General features: G+C 43.9%; 2 protein-coding genes and 1 long non-coding RNA gene across 4 annotated transcripts in view; 2 read left to right on the plus strand and 1 right to left on the minus strand.

Moving 5' to 3' along the window:
* znf438 (zinc finger protein 438) overlaps window positions 1–12,709 on the plus strand; it is a 42,095-nt gene extending 29,386 nt beyond the window's left edge. For both annotated transcript variants that reach the window (XM_010779685.1, XM_010779684.1), the window contains 2 exons: window positions 9,686–11,461; window positions 11,605–12,709. In XM_010779685.1, the coding sequence (XP_010777987.1) occupies window positions 9,714–11,461; window positions 11,605–12,202 (2,346 nt within the window). In that variant the 5' untranslated portion in view covers window positions 9,686–9,713 and the 3' untranslated portion in view covers window positions 12,203–12,709. The remainder of the gene's footprint in view (window positions 1–9,685; window positions 11,462–11,604) is intronic.
* Window positions 1–17,765, minus strand: part of zeb1b (zinc finger E-box binding homeobox 1b) — a gene marked incomplete at its 5' end in the record, with an annotated part of 240,925 nt that overhangs the window by 85,397 nt on the left and 137,763 nt on the right. The window lies entirely within an intron of this gene.
* Window positions 146–17,765, plus strand: part of LOC104952783 (uncharacterized) — a 23,971-nt gene continuing 6,351 nt past the window's right edge. The window contains exons 1-2 of the long non-coding RNA XR_799139.1: window positions 146–156; window positions 4,609–4,615. This is a non-coding gene — a long non-coding RNA (uncharacterized lncRNA). The remainder of the gene's footprint in view (window positions 157–4,608; window positions 4,616–17,765) is intronic.

The raw sequence follows: 17,765 nt of genomic DNA on the forward strand, positions 1-17,765 counted from the left end.
CCAGCCATCACATTTCCCTCCATTTCCCCTCTCCTCCGCAATCTCTTAGATATATATAGTGATCCTCTCTACCTTCCACTCTCTGTCTCTCCATCAGTGTTTGCGCTGGATTTAATGTGAGATTAAAAGCTTTACGCAAGACTTTGTAACAGCAAGGTTTCCCCCTGCACCTGTCATTACCAATCTGGCCATAATCTGGGATCAGAAGATGTCTTTTAATCATGAAACATCTCAGAGTATATTAAAGGCGGTGTTTACACAACCTGTTAATGTTGTCTCTTGCTAAGGTAGACATTTTCCTCTCTTGTTCCGGGTCCACTGCCCCTCTTCACCTTCTCTCCCAGCGGTGCGAGATCACCTCCCATTAGACTGAACAGCGCTCAGCTCTGGTTAATTTAACAGCAGCATCAGTGATCATTACGGTCCAAAGCTGGCTTTGATCCTGCCAGACTGCATTTCCTACGGTTTTAATAACCCCACAAAGACACCTTAGCAGATGCTCAATTCTAGGCATCTAGACAAAGACGGAGACAGGCCGAAATGAAGGATTCACCAAATGGGAATTTCTTTGAAAGATTGAAAACAAACTCGATTCTGAGGACTTGGTTAAGGTAGAACAAGGTGATGGAGCTAGCATGCTGTTTCTCAGTAAAGCCCTGTTTTACATTCACACATAAACACACAGTCACCCCTGGGAGCTGTTTATACAAGCGAAGCACTGTTGGCCACTGAGCCACTCCGCTGGAGCAGCTCGGGGTACTGAAGATCTGCCGAAATAATAATTAGAATGCAGATGATTATAAATAACAGTAATTGTTTCACAGTTCCATGAGTTTAAAGTGTGCAACTATAGTGATTGCAAAGGAGGGGAGTGTGTAGAATGAAACATTGGCTTATAAGTCAGGGGGACATGGAACCGAGATTGGTCACATCATTCTTAGGACAGTGTTACTACATAACCTGTCTGAGTGAGTATTATGGCTTTAATTGAATTTGATAATTGAATTGTCTTTCAATTTAGTTTTTTCAAGAGGAAGTCATATTTTGAGTTGTGATACATGTGTCGTTGTCTACATTTCTAATAATTAATACAAGCACTTTCAAACTGAAATTTCTCAGAAAATCTGCTTTCATTATAAATATAATTTCAAGATAGTATCAAACGTAAATGTACAATGTCCTTTATAAACTAGAATTATGTTTATTAAAACTATTCTTACAGTTACCTTGAAACTATTCATTAGCACTACAACTATAAATTCAATGAGAAAATATGTATTACTTTTTATTTGTTCAGTATTTAATTGACATAAGACTGTGGCTTTATGACGTGGTTGTTTCATATACAGTTTTTGGAATTTCAAGAAAACATGCTATATTTTGTCTCGGTTTACATGACATGTTACTTGTTAGACGCTTTTATCCAAAGCGACTTCCATACTCAATACTGTGGACAATCCCCACAGGAGCACTTTGCTTTGAAGTGTCTCAGGGACACAACGACATGCTGACTGCAGTGGGGTTTGAACCTGTGCTCCCCTGATCCCAACACCAACGCACTAGTCCACTGCCACACAGCATACAGTTATATATGAAAATAACTACATTAAGATAGAAGATATGTATGTATGTGTATTTCGCCCAGACTTGGTGAGTATCATTAGCTGCTGCACACTCATATGTACAACCACTACAAGTTATTGGGTCTATTAAATGGACCTGGATTGTATTTGATCTGTCATCAAGTCTTTTGGAGCAAGTCTAGGTCAAGTCTTTGAGGGCAGCATCAAGTTTCAAGTCAGCAAAGGATATTCCAAGTCTCATGTCTGCACTTCTGTTATGTCACATAAGGTGTAGCTCATGATTTACTTCAAAAGCATTGAGGTGCAACTGATCTCAATAGAAGTTCTATTTTTGCTTTGACGGTGTAGAGTTACAACAAGCTACCCCCAAGTGTCAGCAGTTGTTTGTGTTCACCTCTCCTTTGTAACATTACCTTCTCACCTGCATATCCAGCAGCTTATTCCCCCCGGAAAGGCCAGCTTATGTTAAATAAGAACAAGCTGCCTCACATTGACCTGCTTTTAGAAGCCCAGGCTCACCTCAACAGGAGAAGAAACCGTCGGGATCATCTGCATATTCCTTTGATCTCATACCAGGAGCAGCCGTCATTAAGGAAGTTCGCATGACTTTCCCTCTTCCCCTCATCGTGGCTGAAGCTCCATCACGTGCCCCTTTTTCGCTTCTAGTGCCCTTCACTCCATCGCAACCCCTTCAAAGTTCTCTACCCTTCGTTTCAAAGCCGCCCTAACTTGGCTTGAAAGCCAAAACCACTCTAGTCTGTCCTTCACCACTAAGCTGATGTGTTTGTGTCTGTGTTGTGTTGCCCTTGGGGTGGGTTACCTCCACCCCCACCCCCTGCATCTCATCTCTTCTCCTCCCCACCTTGCTGTTTATCTGTCTCTGGGCTCGTCACGTCCCTGAACCTGCTCTAATTAGCATCCCACACAACACTGTTTATTTACTCAGGTACCCGGCAGAAGGGAAGGGAGGTGAGAATGAAAGAGCGAGTCGGGAAAAGGGGAGAAAGAGACGGAGAAAGCCAGTGAAGAGCAAGAGAGGGAGGAAGGCCTGGGAACAGGAAGAGAGGGAGAGATGATTCAGAGAATCAAAGAGCTGTGAGACTCTCTCGTAGCGGATGCAGGGGGTAATGATAGTTAGAAAGACACGAGGCAGAAAGTCGAGAAAGTGAGAGACAGAGAACTTTCCCGCCTCTCCACGCCTCCTCTCTGCCTTTTCCAGCGTTTCATCTGAGATGCAGAGTGCCTAAAATTAGCAAGCTGGCAGCTTCCTTCCTTCCAGGGCCCCCATTAAAGTTCTCCCATTGCGTTGAGTGATCATTAAGGTGGGACCGGGAACGCAGGTGTTATCTTAGTGTCCCAGTCGAGGTTGCAGTGGCATCACTTTTCCTCGACAGGGTGTACAGGGACAAAAAATATTTGCAGTCCTTGTCTGGGGAGTTTTGAAGGTTTACTTTCGTGTATATGTTTATCACACTGCATGTCTGTCAGTAGGGATGGAAGAGCAGATTAATAAATCAGGGAAGTAGCAAGAAAGAAAGAAAGAAGGGTGTTGGATAGAAATGGACAGGTCAGGTTGTTTGCTTCCGCACTGGATGTAACATCTTTGATTTCTTTAGATATTATCTGATTAATAAGGGCAAGATATATCAAATAAGTGTTTTGTGTGCAGTACCTGTTGTGTTGACGCTTCGTAATGAAAGCCCCATGTCCTACTTTGTGTTTTATGTCCAATTTCAAGCATTTTTGATGACCATTCCAGTTTTAAGGTTTTATTATGCTTTAAGAGAATGTTCAAACTGTTTTTTTGTTTGTGTAATCACATCTAAAGGCAGAGGTCTTTACTTCCTGCTTTCATGAATAGCTGTATAACTGGGCTGCCTTTTTGATAGCCTTTCCTCGAAGGCATCCATTGTGTTGCATCTGTTCGCACAAATAGTGATGGATGTAGTTTTGTGAAGAATTAAACTGCGTTCATACATCCGTGACTCTGTTAAATGTTTAGATCTCTTTTGAAAAGTCACACAACTTGTCAGATGACTTTCTTACTTTCTAGATAGAAAGGGAGGATAGGCTCTGTTACATGATTGCATATCTCCCCAATTATGAATTTGTCAATAATGTCAATAATTGTCAATCAATTTGTTGTTCCGTTTTGATGATTTGTTGCTTGTCTTTGTGACCAAAACTCATACTCACCTGGTGGTCAAACTGAATTTCTATTTGGTATTCTCTTGTCCAGCTGGAATGGGAACATGGCTTCGATGTTTAGGGTCACGCCTTTAGAAGGGTGACCAGTAGGTCAACACTGTAAATCTGCTGCTTAAACCAGGTTCATTATTTTTCTATAGAAATGCCATTCTACACCATGTCAAGATGTATAGACGTGTATCCTATATTTAATGGGAAATCTGTCTACTGGTAACTAACAAACCAGGACAAATAGTTGTTTTTCCTGTTCCACTCTACCTCTACAGTACATCAGACTGAGGTCACCATGTTTTTATCTGCTTTGGCATTGGAACACAAGGTTACCTTGTATGTCATGCATCCACCAGTTTCCGCTTTTGCACTTCTGTAGCAATCTTACCAGCATATCGTCATTTCCTGCCTTGTTCCTGTTGGTCACTCAGCAAAATGTACTTGAAGCAACTTCCTGTTATCAGTGACTCTGCACATTTCTGAAACAAAATATTTCACTCTGCCAGTGCTTTTTCACGGATGTTAATTCAGCAGCATTTTAAACTGCTATTTTTCTCTTGCTCTCACACTGAGTGATGGGATAGTAAAAGGTTCCGAAATATCCCTTCTGCACGACGGTTTGATTGTGGGAATTCTCAGCAGTTGATGTTTATCTTCCCTACATATTCCCAAGCACATCAGTTGTCACCTCCCTCCACTGACAGCCCTCATTCCTCTCCTCTTTCAATTTTCTTCTCCTGCAACTCCCTTGCCTTTTTCCACCACTCTTTAGTCCTGTTTGACCTATTCAGAAGGGTCCAAATGTCACGGCAGAGGGAAAGGTCAGGTAAAAGGTTTTATGTTGAGCATGGCTAACACAGTGCTGGCTGCCTGAGGGGGGGGGGGGCCCGTTAACACTTGAGACCTTGAACACACACGTCTGCACGCACTTGGACACACTGCTGTCACCTCGGCTCCACGTCGACGCCACTCAGCTCCGAGCCGGCAGCCATGTCATCTGTGCGCATGTGACTGCGAGTGTCTTATGCTCATTTGGTTCATCTGTGAGCATGGATGATTGAAGACGTTACAGCTTCCCGGGGATGACACATGGCCTTGTTGGACATCGGGTCAAAGGTCATTGGTTTCAGGGGTTTACAGCATCCTGCCTTCAAAGGGCATTGCCTTGTTTTTATTGAGGGTCTAGCCTGTATGTAGTGACCACTTATTCTGAATCCTTTAAACCCTGGAGGGATGTAGTTTCTGCCTTACTTTTGAACATTTGTACCAGCTTAAGATACAAAAAGAAGTGATGAGTGAATTCATTTGCTCATTTCTAAGATGCAAGTCGATGAAAGTAAATCATCTGGAGTCTCAGTAAAGCGTATTCTCTTAGAGGAACGGCAGGTTAGCGGTGGGATTTCTATATCGATTCATCTACATCCACATGCAGGGCAGAGCAGCGGGATCCTAATTGGAATGGATTTCTCCGTTGCATTGATTTACTCAGGTGACAGTGGATGACATACGGTTGTGTGTGTGTGTGTGTGTGTGTGTGTGTTGAATACCATATGATGCTGTAATGTTTGTTTTTTGCAAACCTTTCAATGCTGGTTTTCGGGGTGAAAAGGCAATAGGAGCAGCTACCAAAAAGTCATTGTGTGTGTTTCTGCGTGGTGTGTGTTCACCTTTTGTCCGAATCCTTGGCCTTCTCATTCAGCAGAGCTCTGGGATGAAACAAGGACCTCTGCAAACACTGATTTCATTTTCTCCATGACTGCCTTCGCTTCAGACCCTGCTCTCACACACACACACACACACACACACACACACACACACACACACACACACACCCCTACTTCATTCCAGACCCCCTCCATCTCCAGGCTCTATCTCAGGGTCCCAGATGAGCATTGCTCTCACCTACAAGGGAGATAACAAACCTCACACTACTCTGCTCCCCGCTCTGCGTTCCTCAAAACACTTCACATTTGATTTTTTTTTTCAAACCAACCACAAGAGAAACTACTTCCCTTTCCCTATTGTGGGAGAAAAATGCAGCCACTGCAGTTTAAACAGTAGCTGGCCATAAGCAAGACAAAACAGAGTCAGATAAAGCAGCAGGGATGCTACCAAAACACAGCACTCTCCATGTTTTGACATTTCACAGAGCACTGCTTTCCCCTCTCAATAAATTGCATTACTGGTGAACAATAAGCAGGTTGTTTTGTTGGTCAGCTCATCAGTTTTGGCTAGACATGTGACTCGGGTCCAGGTTTGATGATGTGAGCTGTGTTTGTAGTTGTGGAGTTCACTTCATACCATTCCATTCCAGGTGGATGCCTGGCCCGTCCCAACACTGCCCTCCTGCTCAACCCTGACCTGTTTCCAGCATAAACAGCAGATCCTCACCTCTCACCCCTGTGGCTTTACCTGATAATCTGTCTCTGTGGATCGCCCCCACCGTTGTTTCTTCTTCTCTTTCTCACTCAGCCTCAAATTCTCCCCGCAAACCAGGTTTTTGCGTCACCCTAGCCCCGACCTCTGACCCCAGTCAGATTAGAGTGGTTGGCGTTTCAAATCCAGCAGCAGATTGAGTAGCATCTGTGACCTCCTTGTGCTTTTCTTCCCTTGCCCCACTGTGTTATACCCTTTAGGAGACACAGGCCCATCAGATCCCAGTACCAATTAGTTAGACACAGGTTTGCAATGGAGGGCACTTTCAGGCAATGAAACAGTAACTTGGTTAATGGGTTAATGCTAGTGACCTCTGAGACATGTAGGACAATGTACTATTGATAAATTGCAATGGTTTGAAACCCTTTGCTTCTAAAAGAATTACCCCTACATTTTTCAGTATATGAATAATCACTCTAGGTTGAATTATAGCCTTTGTTTTGTCTCTGCCTTTACACACTTTGTCACTGCTGAGTCTGGATCACCATGATCAGATGCAGATTTACAGTTCTGGCTTTTAAGCATCTGTCGCGCTCTGGCTGTCGTCCAGACATTTTCTGTCTTTCCTCCACACCTCACTGTGCACAAGGACCACCTCAGGAGAACAGAGAATGATGATGACAGGGCAAGCTGACCGTCACTGGTCTATCCACAATTGAAAAAAGGCTTCCCTTCTTCTACTCTCTCCTTTCTTTTGTTCCCTTGTTCACGCGATCCTCTCCCATGTGCCTGAACTGAAGAAGGAGAGCTGTTAACATACTGATTATGCAGATAGAGCCACACTGAGAGGCATCCTAAAAGGGGAACCAAAGTATGAAAAGAGAGGACTCTCATAGAGAGGAATAATGGAAATAGAAGGTGGAAGGTATCCTTTTCAAATTGTAATATTTGGCAGCCTAGACCAGTGAAGGAGACTTTGTCCATGCCCCATGCTGTATATTAAAGACAACTGTGTGTTGCCTGAGGCTGTGTCTTCATCACAGACTCTCACCTGTTGTATCAGCGTATTTCTAATAGTAGATCTCAGTGTGAGTGCATGTTAAAGCAGTAGCTTCATGGCCTCTGGAAATCAGTGCTAGGGTCAGAATCAGTGACAGATGCAGTGGAAAGCAGCCTTTTCTTACCCCTTTCCATCCCTCTCCTATACACATTTGACCATCTAGCTTGCAACTCCACATTTTTGGTTACCTGGTAAAAGTATGGTCAAATAGTTCCCAGTACATGTTGATTAGGACTCAATTCTTTTAAAGGCATATTTTAATCATCCAAATGTCCTCCAGATCCCTAGTGCCACCAGCATATCAAAGTGAATTCAGTGCAGACATAATGAATACCTACAATATCAGCTGTATTTTGTGTTTATTAGCTAGTATAGCACGCTAACATGCTAAAAGATGATAAATAAATCATATTCTGCCCATCATTATGTTCTGTTGTTGCATATTCCTTCTTCTGTATCTTTCTGTTTCTACTTCCTCCTGCCACATCCTCGTCATGATGGCATCAGTCAATCTGTGCAAACACATCTGTGTACAGAAGCTTGTAGACACAGCAGCGCAGGAGATACGATAGAAACATCAGTTTACATGATCAGATTAGATGTTGGATAACCTTGCTGAAAAAATGTGCCTCGTAATGAGAGAGATTGTTGGGACAGACTGTTTCCGTATCTTCTACCTTCTTAGCATAATGAGGATCAAAGTCAAATGGTCTTCTTGTGTAGTATCAAATGCTTTGATTTTCGTAGAATGTTTGATGCTCTGAAGAAATAAAGTTATCCGACCCTCCACTTCTATTTATATAATTTTCCAGTTGGAATGCGACAATGGGATATATATTAAAGCTGATCTTGTTTTTGTGTGGAGTTACTTGGTGTCAGGTGGCGTCTGCTGGATCATCTGTGACAAAAGGATTATAGGCCTACTGGCTGCTTCTTCAGCTGTTGATACACACCTTTACTCCCCCTCATGTCCGACTGAAAACTTCCACATGGTAGAATGAATCGCCAAGCTTTGCCTCTACCCCAATCTCCCACTTTTCTATAGCCACATAAAATGTCCAGTAGAACGTGCATCCCAGGGTTTTATTCCACTCGGTGTTCAGCCAAAGTCACAGTCAAACTGGAGTCAACTATCCACACAGAGAAGGAATATCTCCAGTTTTATGGAGTCGTAATGCGGTAGGGGTACTGTATAAATAATCTCTCCGCACTGAAACACTTCCAGCTGTTAAACAATATGCCCTTTGCAGTTTTTATTTTCTTTCCTTCTTTTTGAATGTATAAAGTGTCTTGCCCAGACTTCTTTGCAAATGAATACAATGTATTTTTTTATATTGAGACATTCTGTTGTTGAATATTGCCTTTTGTGACACCTCCAGATTGTTGCACTTTATGCTGATTATTATTACAGAGTGGAGTTGGAACGCCTGTATCAAACATGCTGCTATTGAAAGTCGGGCCTTAATGTGAAATTTAAACCTCAGTCTGTTTACGATTAGGCCCTTTGAAGCACTTCTCAGTAATCTCTACCTCCTTTTGATATAAAGATTCAGTATTGATATAAATAAAGGGAATGTTGCCTTTGTTTTTAAAGCAATACCTGTGGCTTTTGATTGATGTATGGAAACTGTACGGTAGATTTATATAATATAGTCTTGTTTAAAACCTCACTATGAGGTTATAGTTTCCCCTTAGACTTCAGCGGTATTTTGTATCAACACAGTCATAATGGCGATCCACAGAGTGGAAAAGCCTTATCCCCGTTGGATAACCATGAAATGTTGTTTGTGAACAAGGGATGATAAAGTAAATTCAGGGCTTTTTTCAGGGGCATCTTCATAGCCTTCGGCCAGGTTGCAGTGCTGGTCAGTGGAGGGGGAGATGAGAGGGGACCCCTCTTCATCTTGTAAAGATCCTGCCGTTGGGCAGCTTTCACGGTCCACTGGCTTATCCTTCCAGGAAGTGAGGGGGGGTATGAGGAGCCCCCCCGCAGAGCCCCAGCATGTACCTTGGCTACATGCTGAGCCGAAATCAAAGGGGGCAGTCTGTCCTTAGCCCGGGGGAGAGTGATTGTGCTGTGTGTGACCAGGGAGACATGGGTAATAGGACAGCTTGTCACACTTGTGCAGATGCTTGTATTTTTGACAGTGTGTTTATACAATGTTGGCTTCTCTCCTGTTGGGTTGAACAGCAATGACATGATCAAAACACTAAGGCCTTGTGCAGTGAGGTTACATTCTCTCTCATGATCTTGCCATCTTTCAGAAGTAACCATCTGAATTATTCCTATTTAGTATGTTAGAACAAATACATTTAAAACAGCAATCATACTGTATTCCCATTTGAGCAGTAGCTGTGGAATCTTGAGGTTAAAGTCAAGGGTTAGAAATGTTTGGAGCAAAAAAGGCTATCTTGTCTCAGAGTTGTATCTAAAAACTAACAACATTCTGTTTCTTTTGTGTTCCAGTTGGTAGCCAGTGAGTCCAGCCCTTCAGATGAAGAGCCTTCAGTTCAGGAGCATCGCCCCTAAGGCCCCGGCCATGGCGCCCTCCCCCTCCCCTGCGGTCCTGTCCTGCCAGCCTCCCTCTGCCCTCCCTGAGGCTGCCACCGCCACTAGCCCCAATTCCATCATTGTGCCCACTCAAAACTATGCACTGATGCAGATAGCAGGTCAAGATGGCACTTTTTCTCTGGTGGCACTTCCCCCTTCTGTCTCCTCTCAGACACCACAGCAACAACAGCAGCAAACTCAAACAAACCCAAAATTGCCCATTCCCAGATACCAGCCAATGAGAAGCAAGGGGACCACAGATAAGGTCAAGTCACCACCACTGGCTGCCAGGGCAAAAACTGTCCCCAAGGTTGCGGCCTCAGCACAATCCATGTCAGCTTCCTGTGGGCCAACAGTTATGAAGATAAAGCAACATGAGCAAACAAAGGATATGGTAGTGCCCAAAGAAGAGCCTTCAGAGCAGGTGATTCTGATTGACCCAGCCTCCTCTGATATCTCCGTCACTGCTCTTCTCCCAGACAATGCAGTCCTGTACCCGGGTTCTCAGTTAGAGCGAGCACCAGATTGCTCTGAACGACCTGCTACAACTAGTCTTATTCAGAACCTCCAGTACCCCCCTACTGCTGTCAAAGGCTCCCCAAGTAAGTCCCTTGAGGAAAGCAAGACCACAATGAGGCTGTGCCAATCTAATTCTGCTGTAGCCCAACCCCAGAGCAGTATCACTGTCCTGTCCTCAGCCATCTTCAGCAAAGCAGTCCAGATAATCCCGTCCCCACCAAAGGGTAAACTGCCCATTCTGCCCTACTCTAAGATGAAGAACAGCCTCATCCCAGCTGCCCAGCTCAGCAACTTGTCTCCAGAGAAGAAGGGTTTCTCTAGCCAGACAGGACTCACCAGCCCCGTAGATCCTACATCCAAGACCCTCGAGACATCTGAAGCCTTGGTTCAGAACCAGGTCCCAAACTCCACTCTTCAGCCCAACTCAAAGACCACACTCATGCCTGTGTTGGGAACCCTGCAGAACCCACCTGGTAAGAAGAGGGGGAGGAAGAGAAAGACAATGGAGGACATCTTGGCATTTGAAGCCAGAAAGAAGAGGTCTTTGTCTTTTTTCCGTGGAAGAGTCCCAGAGAAAGCGCCAGCAGTTGTTCCAGGCTCTAAACAAAAAGAAGTTGATATTTCAAAGAAGTACCGAAGCATAAGACCCAAGCCCATGTTGGTCATGGAGACAGTCCCCCAACTGGTTAGTTTGCCTGCGGTTACTCCAGATGCCCAAGAACAGGAGCTTGTACTCGATCATCAACTCCCTACCACTACAACAAGCAAGACCCTGGACAGTCCTCCCCCAGCAGCCCCAGTGACCCTACAACTGAAAGGTGCTTCGCATACAAGAGTGTTCGTAAGCAGCCGTCCGCTTCACCGGTGCCCTACCTGCAGCCGCTGTTTCCAGTTCAAGCATCACCTCCAGAGCCACATGAACAGTCACACCAACAGCCGGCCCTACGCCTGCCCAGTCTGCCGCAAGGCGTACGCTCACTCTGGAAGCCTGAGCACCCACATGAAGCTTCACCACTCCGAGGTACGCCCACGTCGGTCTCTGTGCTGTGAGTTCTGCGAGAAGTCCTTTGGATATGTCGGGGTTTACTTCAGTCATCTGAGAGAGGTTCACAAGGTGGTGCTGACCGTGGAGCCGTCCATAAGCCATCACGAGGATGACCTGTCAGTAGAGGGGTAAGATTAATATTGATTGAGAACCTACTTAATTGTTGCAGGTTTTATGCAGTGATGGCACAATTTAGAGTGGCTGAATAAACATATTGATTACCCGACTTTTTTTAAACTGTCGTACTAACGTTTTAAATCATCTTCCTCAGGGCCAACTCAGAGCCATCAGATGAGCAGGATCGGGAAGACCCTGTGGAGCTGCAGATAAAATGTGGCCGCTGCCAAGCCATCACTCCCACCTTTGCCGACATGAAGATGCATTTGCTGTATGTGCATGGGGAGGAGATCCAGGTTCCACTTCATGATGGTCAACAACTGCGCGGTGGCCGGGAGGCTGAAAACGAGCTGGTGAAGCACGCTGCCCACTACTGGCGTCAACTCAATGAGAAGCGCAACCTGGTCAAGTGCGGCAGCTGCAACGAGGAGTTTGTCTCCTTCTCCAAACTTAAGAGGCACATCATGTCCCACCACCATGGCCAAGAGGGGGAGGATAGTGTGACCCTCTCTTCACCAGAAGGCGGTGGAGGAAGACTTGGCGTCCTTGCAGCAGGTGCGGCCTTCAACTGCGTGCTTTGCAGCTCGGTGTTGGACACTAAAGACGGAGTTATGGAGCACTGGAGGAGTCGCCACCACTGTGAGCAGCCAAGCCTTCTGTGGGACGCACTGAGCTCCTACTCCGTCCTGGAAGAAGGTGAGGCTGAGGGGGATCTAGACACTCCTGCTCCAAGCCCACACTATCCAGCCTAGTCCTGGATGGGCATGGAGCCCTTTACTGTTACTTCTCACACATACTCAGTCTGAAAAATTAGCTACACAGGGATGGAGAGTTTCTCTTATGACTTTTATCACTAGTTTCATATTTCACCAGTTGGCCCATTTGTCTTGGTCCAGGAGCAAAGAACAGTAATATTAAAATAAATGGTAGGAATTGATCTTTGTGATACAATTCATAAGGTACATTCTCTCAAGGAAAGATAATCCAATTGTTAAACAATATTGTTTTTCATGTTATTTAGATTGCACTGTTTGGTTTCTTGTTTGGAGATGTATGTATTTAGTGTCCCGTTGGATTATTTTGTTCTACTTCTTATTTAATTCGTAATAAAAGGGTAATTATAACATAGCTGACACAGTAATACTGTTAAAGGCTCGACTCACTTAATCTCTGGTATCTAGCCATTCAGAAATATAAATATATATATATATATATACCGTAATTTTCGGACTATAAGGCGCACCTGAATATAAGCAGCAGCAGCGGCATACCACTCTCGGTTCCACTTTTGCGCTCTACCTGTCTCACTCTTTTCCGGCCTCCAGCTTTTCCTGCTGGAACCCGCCGCTTAAAGGTGGGGGTCCGCGGACCGGCCATAGAGCCCATAGAGTTAAAGGTGTTGGCCGTTAGCTGTAAAAATCCATAGATTAGCCGCACCGTTATATAAACCGCAGCGTCGAAAAATAGGGAAAAAGGCGCGGCTTATAGTCCGAAAAGTACGGTATATATATATANTGCTGCTCCACAAACTAGTTAAAGGGGACCTATCATGCAAAATGCACTTATGTACGTCTTTTCTACATGTATATGTGTCCCCGGTGTTCCAGGGAACTCACCAAGTGTCAGAAAACACAACCCTCTCTATTTTCCTCCATACCCAAATCTCTTAAAAAGGGGCTGCAACGGATCTGATACAGACTGATCCAGATTTCAACACTTCTATGACGTCACAGAAGTGGCGCTACGGCTATTGAGCCAACTCCACCAATCAGGAGGAGACAGCCACGGACATTGCTGTTGGAAAGCGCTGGAGACGCTGTAGTACATATGCCAGGCCTGTAGATGGTGCTGTTCTCACAGAATCAGCCCATGCAAAGACAGTGTTAAATTGAGCGAAATGAGGAATGGATAAAATGCATGATCTGTTTGGTATTTTGAAAAATAAAAAGTATAAATATGTCTTATATAGGTATGGTCCTACACTATATCATTCAAATATAGCATGATAGGTCCACTTTAATTAACAAAAGTACTTGGTTGGATTAGGATCATTTTTAGGGTTGGGGTTTGACAAGGCTCAATTAATAAATGCATTGTATTTGCAATTCATTTCTTAATTTCAGATTTTATTCTTGTGAATTTCTTCCTATAGAATCAATAAAGTTATAGATCTCTCTTATCTTATACTACGTGCAACCTTCTTATGAAATGGATTGTCCCCAGAGGATGAATCTTAATGATATAATGACCCGGAGACCTTTCATCTATCACCTGCCTCAGGAAAAACGTTATGGAAAAACAGAAAAGGTTACATTTGTACTCTTACACTATCAGAGCCATCTAGAAGCTAAACGTGTCTACATTTGTTTAGTTTTGGTCTCAAGTTCAAGAACAATTACCTTAATCAGCACAATTACCACACATGGAGTTTTTTTTAAAGCGCACTTCAGTCGACTTTCGATGAACAGATGCCGCTGCTTTTCATTCGGTGTTTCCCTTCATGCATAACTCTCTAGTGTCACACAGTACAACAGAACATTGTGATGGTGCTAAAAGCCCCACCTGTGCACGGCTGTAATCTAAAGTTCACACCGACGCCTGATGATTTGTCGCTCACATAATTACAGGCGAATACGTCACGTGATCGCATCCCGAGGCTCAGCGCAGTTACACTTTAATCTAGTGACTGCCTGTAAAGCTGAGTTATTATTTGTTTACCACATATAACGTGTACATTGATCATGAGTGAGTGAAAGTGCTCTCAAACAGCTCACCTCAGCAGAAAGGAAGCGAGCGACGACCCCCCCCTCCTCGGTGTGTTTTGGTGACAAACTCCCCCGTCATTAACCTCTCTCTGCATTAATAGCAGGGTAATTAGTCCCTCATCCTCAATCCATAATGTTGAGTCAAGAAAGTGACGCTAATTTAGATCTAATTAGGCTTTTTGCAATGCCATTACGCCGCTCTGATGTGCCGGGGAGCTAACGACGGGCCGTGGGTCGTGATGGGAGACGCTGTCGGACTAAACGAGTGACTAAGGCACAAAGGAGGGAGCCACAGTGTGAGGAGGGAAGGGAAACTGCAAGCTAGCACTTCTGTCAGAGGAGAAACAGTCCATCTGTCAGCGAGAGACTGAGGAGACACTGCAGGGACGCTAAAGACCTCGTATACGAGGAGCGAGTACATGCAAAACTGACGACATGCACTGCAAAACTTCTTAAAAGTTAAAACAACCCTGTTTCTGAAAATTATTTTGGTCTAAAAGAGAAGCGTAATCTTGTCAAGCAGCTTGCTTCATTTGAAGTTGAGAAATGGATCTAACTTTGAGGATTTGGTTGAGTTAAAGAGTGTTTATTTTGTTATTAGACAAACTGCTGCCTTTGCTGTACCAATGTACATTTCCAAATTGTTAGACCAATCAAGTAATGACTGTGAGTAATTAAGTTGTGTTTGTTTTATGTCTGTAATTCCAAGTCTAGTCAGGTTTCTATGTAGAGTCAGGTTTTCATGTTACTTCACGTCTTGTCTGTTTATTTTATGTCTGTCATCTCTAGTCAAGTCCCCATGTTTCATGTCATGTCTCGTTTTCCCATTTCCTGTTTTATTTGGAACTTACCTCTTGTCTTTCTTTTCAGACCTTGTTACCTCCTCACTTTGGGTGTTTTCCCGCCATCGTCAGCGTCTGCCCCGCCCCTGATTGTTTCCACCTGTTCCCACTTCCCTCATGTTTAAATAGTCCTTGGCCGTTTCTCAATGTCGAGGAAACTGGCTTCCAAGCCAATATTTCAAGGATACTACGTCATCGAGTGCCGCCGAAGGACTGTTCCAATCTCCAGCATACTTGGAATTCCACCGAGGCCACGTCCTTGGTTTGGGGGTAATTTCGAGGCTGCTCATGGGTAGAATTCGCGTCCTTAAAATCCCCACAATGCTTTGCGCACGGACCAATTTCAAAAACCGGAGAATGGCTGAACCGACGCAGCACAGCACACATTTAAATGTAAGTATGTAGTGGCGTAGAACATGTGTTGGTAAATATGTTACTTTGTTACATTTGTTATCACCAAAAATGTGTTCCGTGAAAGTAAAGCAAGTTCATAATTAGATAGACATCGTGAGGTATTTATTTTCGGTACAGTTTATGTTGAAACCGTTAGAGAGAGTGGCACACTTGTTAGCCCGTTCCATTCTTCTTTGTTTTCCGAAGCCGTGGCTTGGAAGTATACTTGCTTCGTTTCTGAAGGAAGTGACTTGGAAGTATGCGACTACCAAGCCAGTATCCTCGCGATTGAGAAACGGCCACTTGTCTCCCTTTGTCTTGTGCCAGTTTGTCTTGTTTCAGTGTGCTTCATATGTCCAGAGACTAAGCGTGATACCAAAGAGGAGAGTTTTGTTTGTTTGACATCAAGAGTTTTGTTTTGTCCTCACAAGAGTGATTTTTTGTTAATACTTTGTTTTATTTTTCTCAATAACATATTTGAGTCCAGTATTTTTGTACCCCGTTCTAACAGAAGGACTAATATGAACCACATCAAACATCAAACCTGTAATCCTTATGATACCCTAACCCTAACCCTAACCCTAACCCTATGTTCAAGTCGTCCCTGAATACACACAGATCTGCCCTGAAATAAACCAGTCTCTAAAACCATGTGTGTCTCCACCTGTAGATGTGTGTAGATGTCCAGTTAGTGTCTTGTCTTTGTGTTCAGTCTCTTAATGATGAGCTGCAGTGATGGGGTCGAGCGCTCATCTAAATCAATTCTGCCAACCGGCTGACGCCTCCAGAAAAACACATAGGGCCACGATAGCTATGGATGTGTTCTTGTCTCCTTTGCTGTAACATTTACAAATCGTTGGACGAATCAAGTAATCCTGACTGTGAGGCATTTGGTGTTTTGATGATAGTGGTGAATAGGACTGTCTCGGATGGGTTTACATCTAGTGAAGGCCATAGAATATGACTCACATCAAACATTAAACCTGTAATCCTTCTGATATCCTATCCCTAACCATAATGTATGTTCAAGTCGTCCCTGAATACACACAGATCTGCCCTGAAATAAACCAGTCTCTAAAACCATGTGTGTCTCCACCTGTAGATATGTGTAGATGTCCAGTTAGTGTCTTGTCTTCGTGTTCTGACTCTTAATGATGAGCTGCAGTGATGGGGTCGAGCACCGTCCTGCGCTAATGATTAAAGCCGATCGGCCGACACATCCAGAAAAACACAGAAGGCCACGATAACTATGGATGTGTTCTTATTTGATTTTAATTTCAGTAACGTGAGCTTTCATCTTTATTCGTTATTTACACAAGCTGTCTCCTTTGTTGTAACAATGCACATTTCCAAACTGTTGGACCAATCAAGTAATCCTGACTGTGAGTAATTTGGTGTTTTGATGATAGTGGTGGATAGGACTGTCTCCCAAATGTGTGTGGATGGGTTACGATCTAGTGAAGGCCATATAATATGAAACACATCAAACATCAAACCTGTAATTCTTCTGATATCCTAACCGTAACAATAGGTTCCAGTCGTCCTTAGCTGGATACTCACAGATCTGCGCTGAAATAAACCGTTCTCTTCCCTCCTGAAAACCATGTGTGTCTCCACCTGTAGATGTGTTTAGATGTCCAGTTAGTGTCTTATCTTTGTGTTCTGTCTCTTAATGATGAGCTGCAGTGATGGGGTCGAGCGCTCATCTAAATCAATTCTGCCCGGACCGTCCTGCGCTAATGATTAAAGCCGACTGGCCGACACATCCAGAAAAACACAGAAGGGCCACGATAGCTAACAGAGTATCGAACACTAAATCAAACGCTGTGACACTACAGATCCGCTCCGGTTAGCATTACACACTGCCGTATCTTTCAGTGTGAGTAAATGTGATTGAATGTGTTTTCTCCCTTTCAGAAGCCATTAGCAGGCCGATAGTGATCAGTGGGGTTTAGATCATGGCGGTTTAAAGAGTGGTGGCTGCTGCTGCTTATCTAATAGCCCACAGGAAGAAGAAGCCATTAGCAAATTAGCAAGTCCATCCTCGTCAGGGCTATTAGCGCGAGCCTTTATTTCACTGCTTACAAAGTTACTGAGAAACTTGAGATGAAGAGATGATGAACTCTGGGACATAACGATGGGACTGAGGTCCATTTCCTGTACTGGTTTGTTTGTTTTCTAATGTTTTTTAGACGGTTTGAACATATTATCAAACCAAGCAATCATCTGCACCCCTCTGGTTTTTACCCTTTTATGAAACCAAATAACTTTTCTCTACTTTACCGATTTTTTCCGTGGTGTAAAATTGAAAAAGA

Source organism: Notothenia coriiceps, unplaced genomic scaffold (assembly GCF_000735185.1).
Source record: "Notothenia coriiceps isolate Sejong01 unplaced genomic scaffold, NC01 NC01_scaffold00020484, whole genome shotgun sequence".
NCBI lineage: Eukaryota > Metazoa > Chordata > Actinopteri > Perciformes > Nototheniidae > Notothenia > Notothenia coriiceps.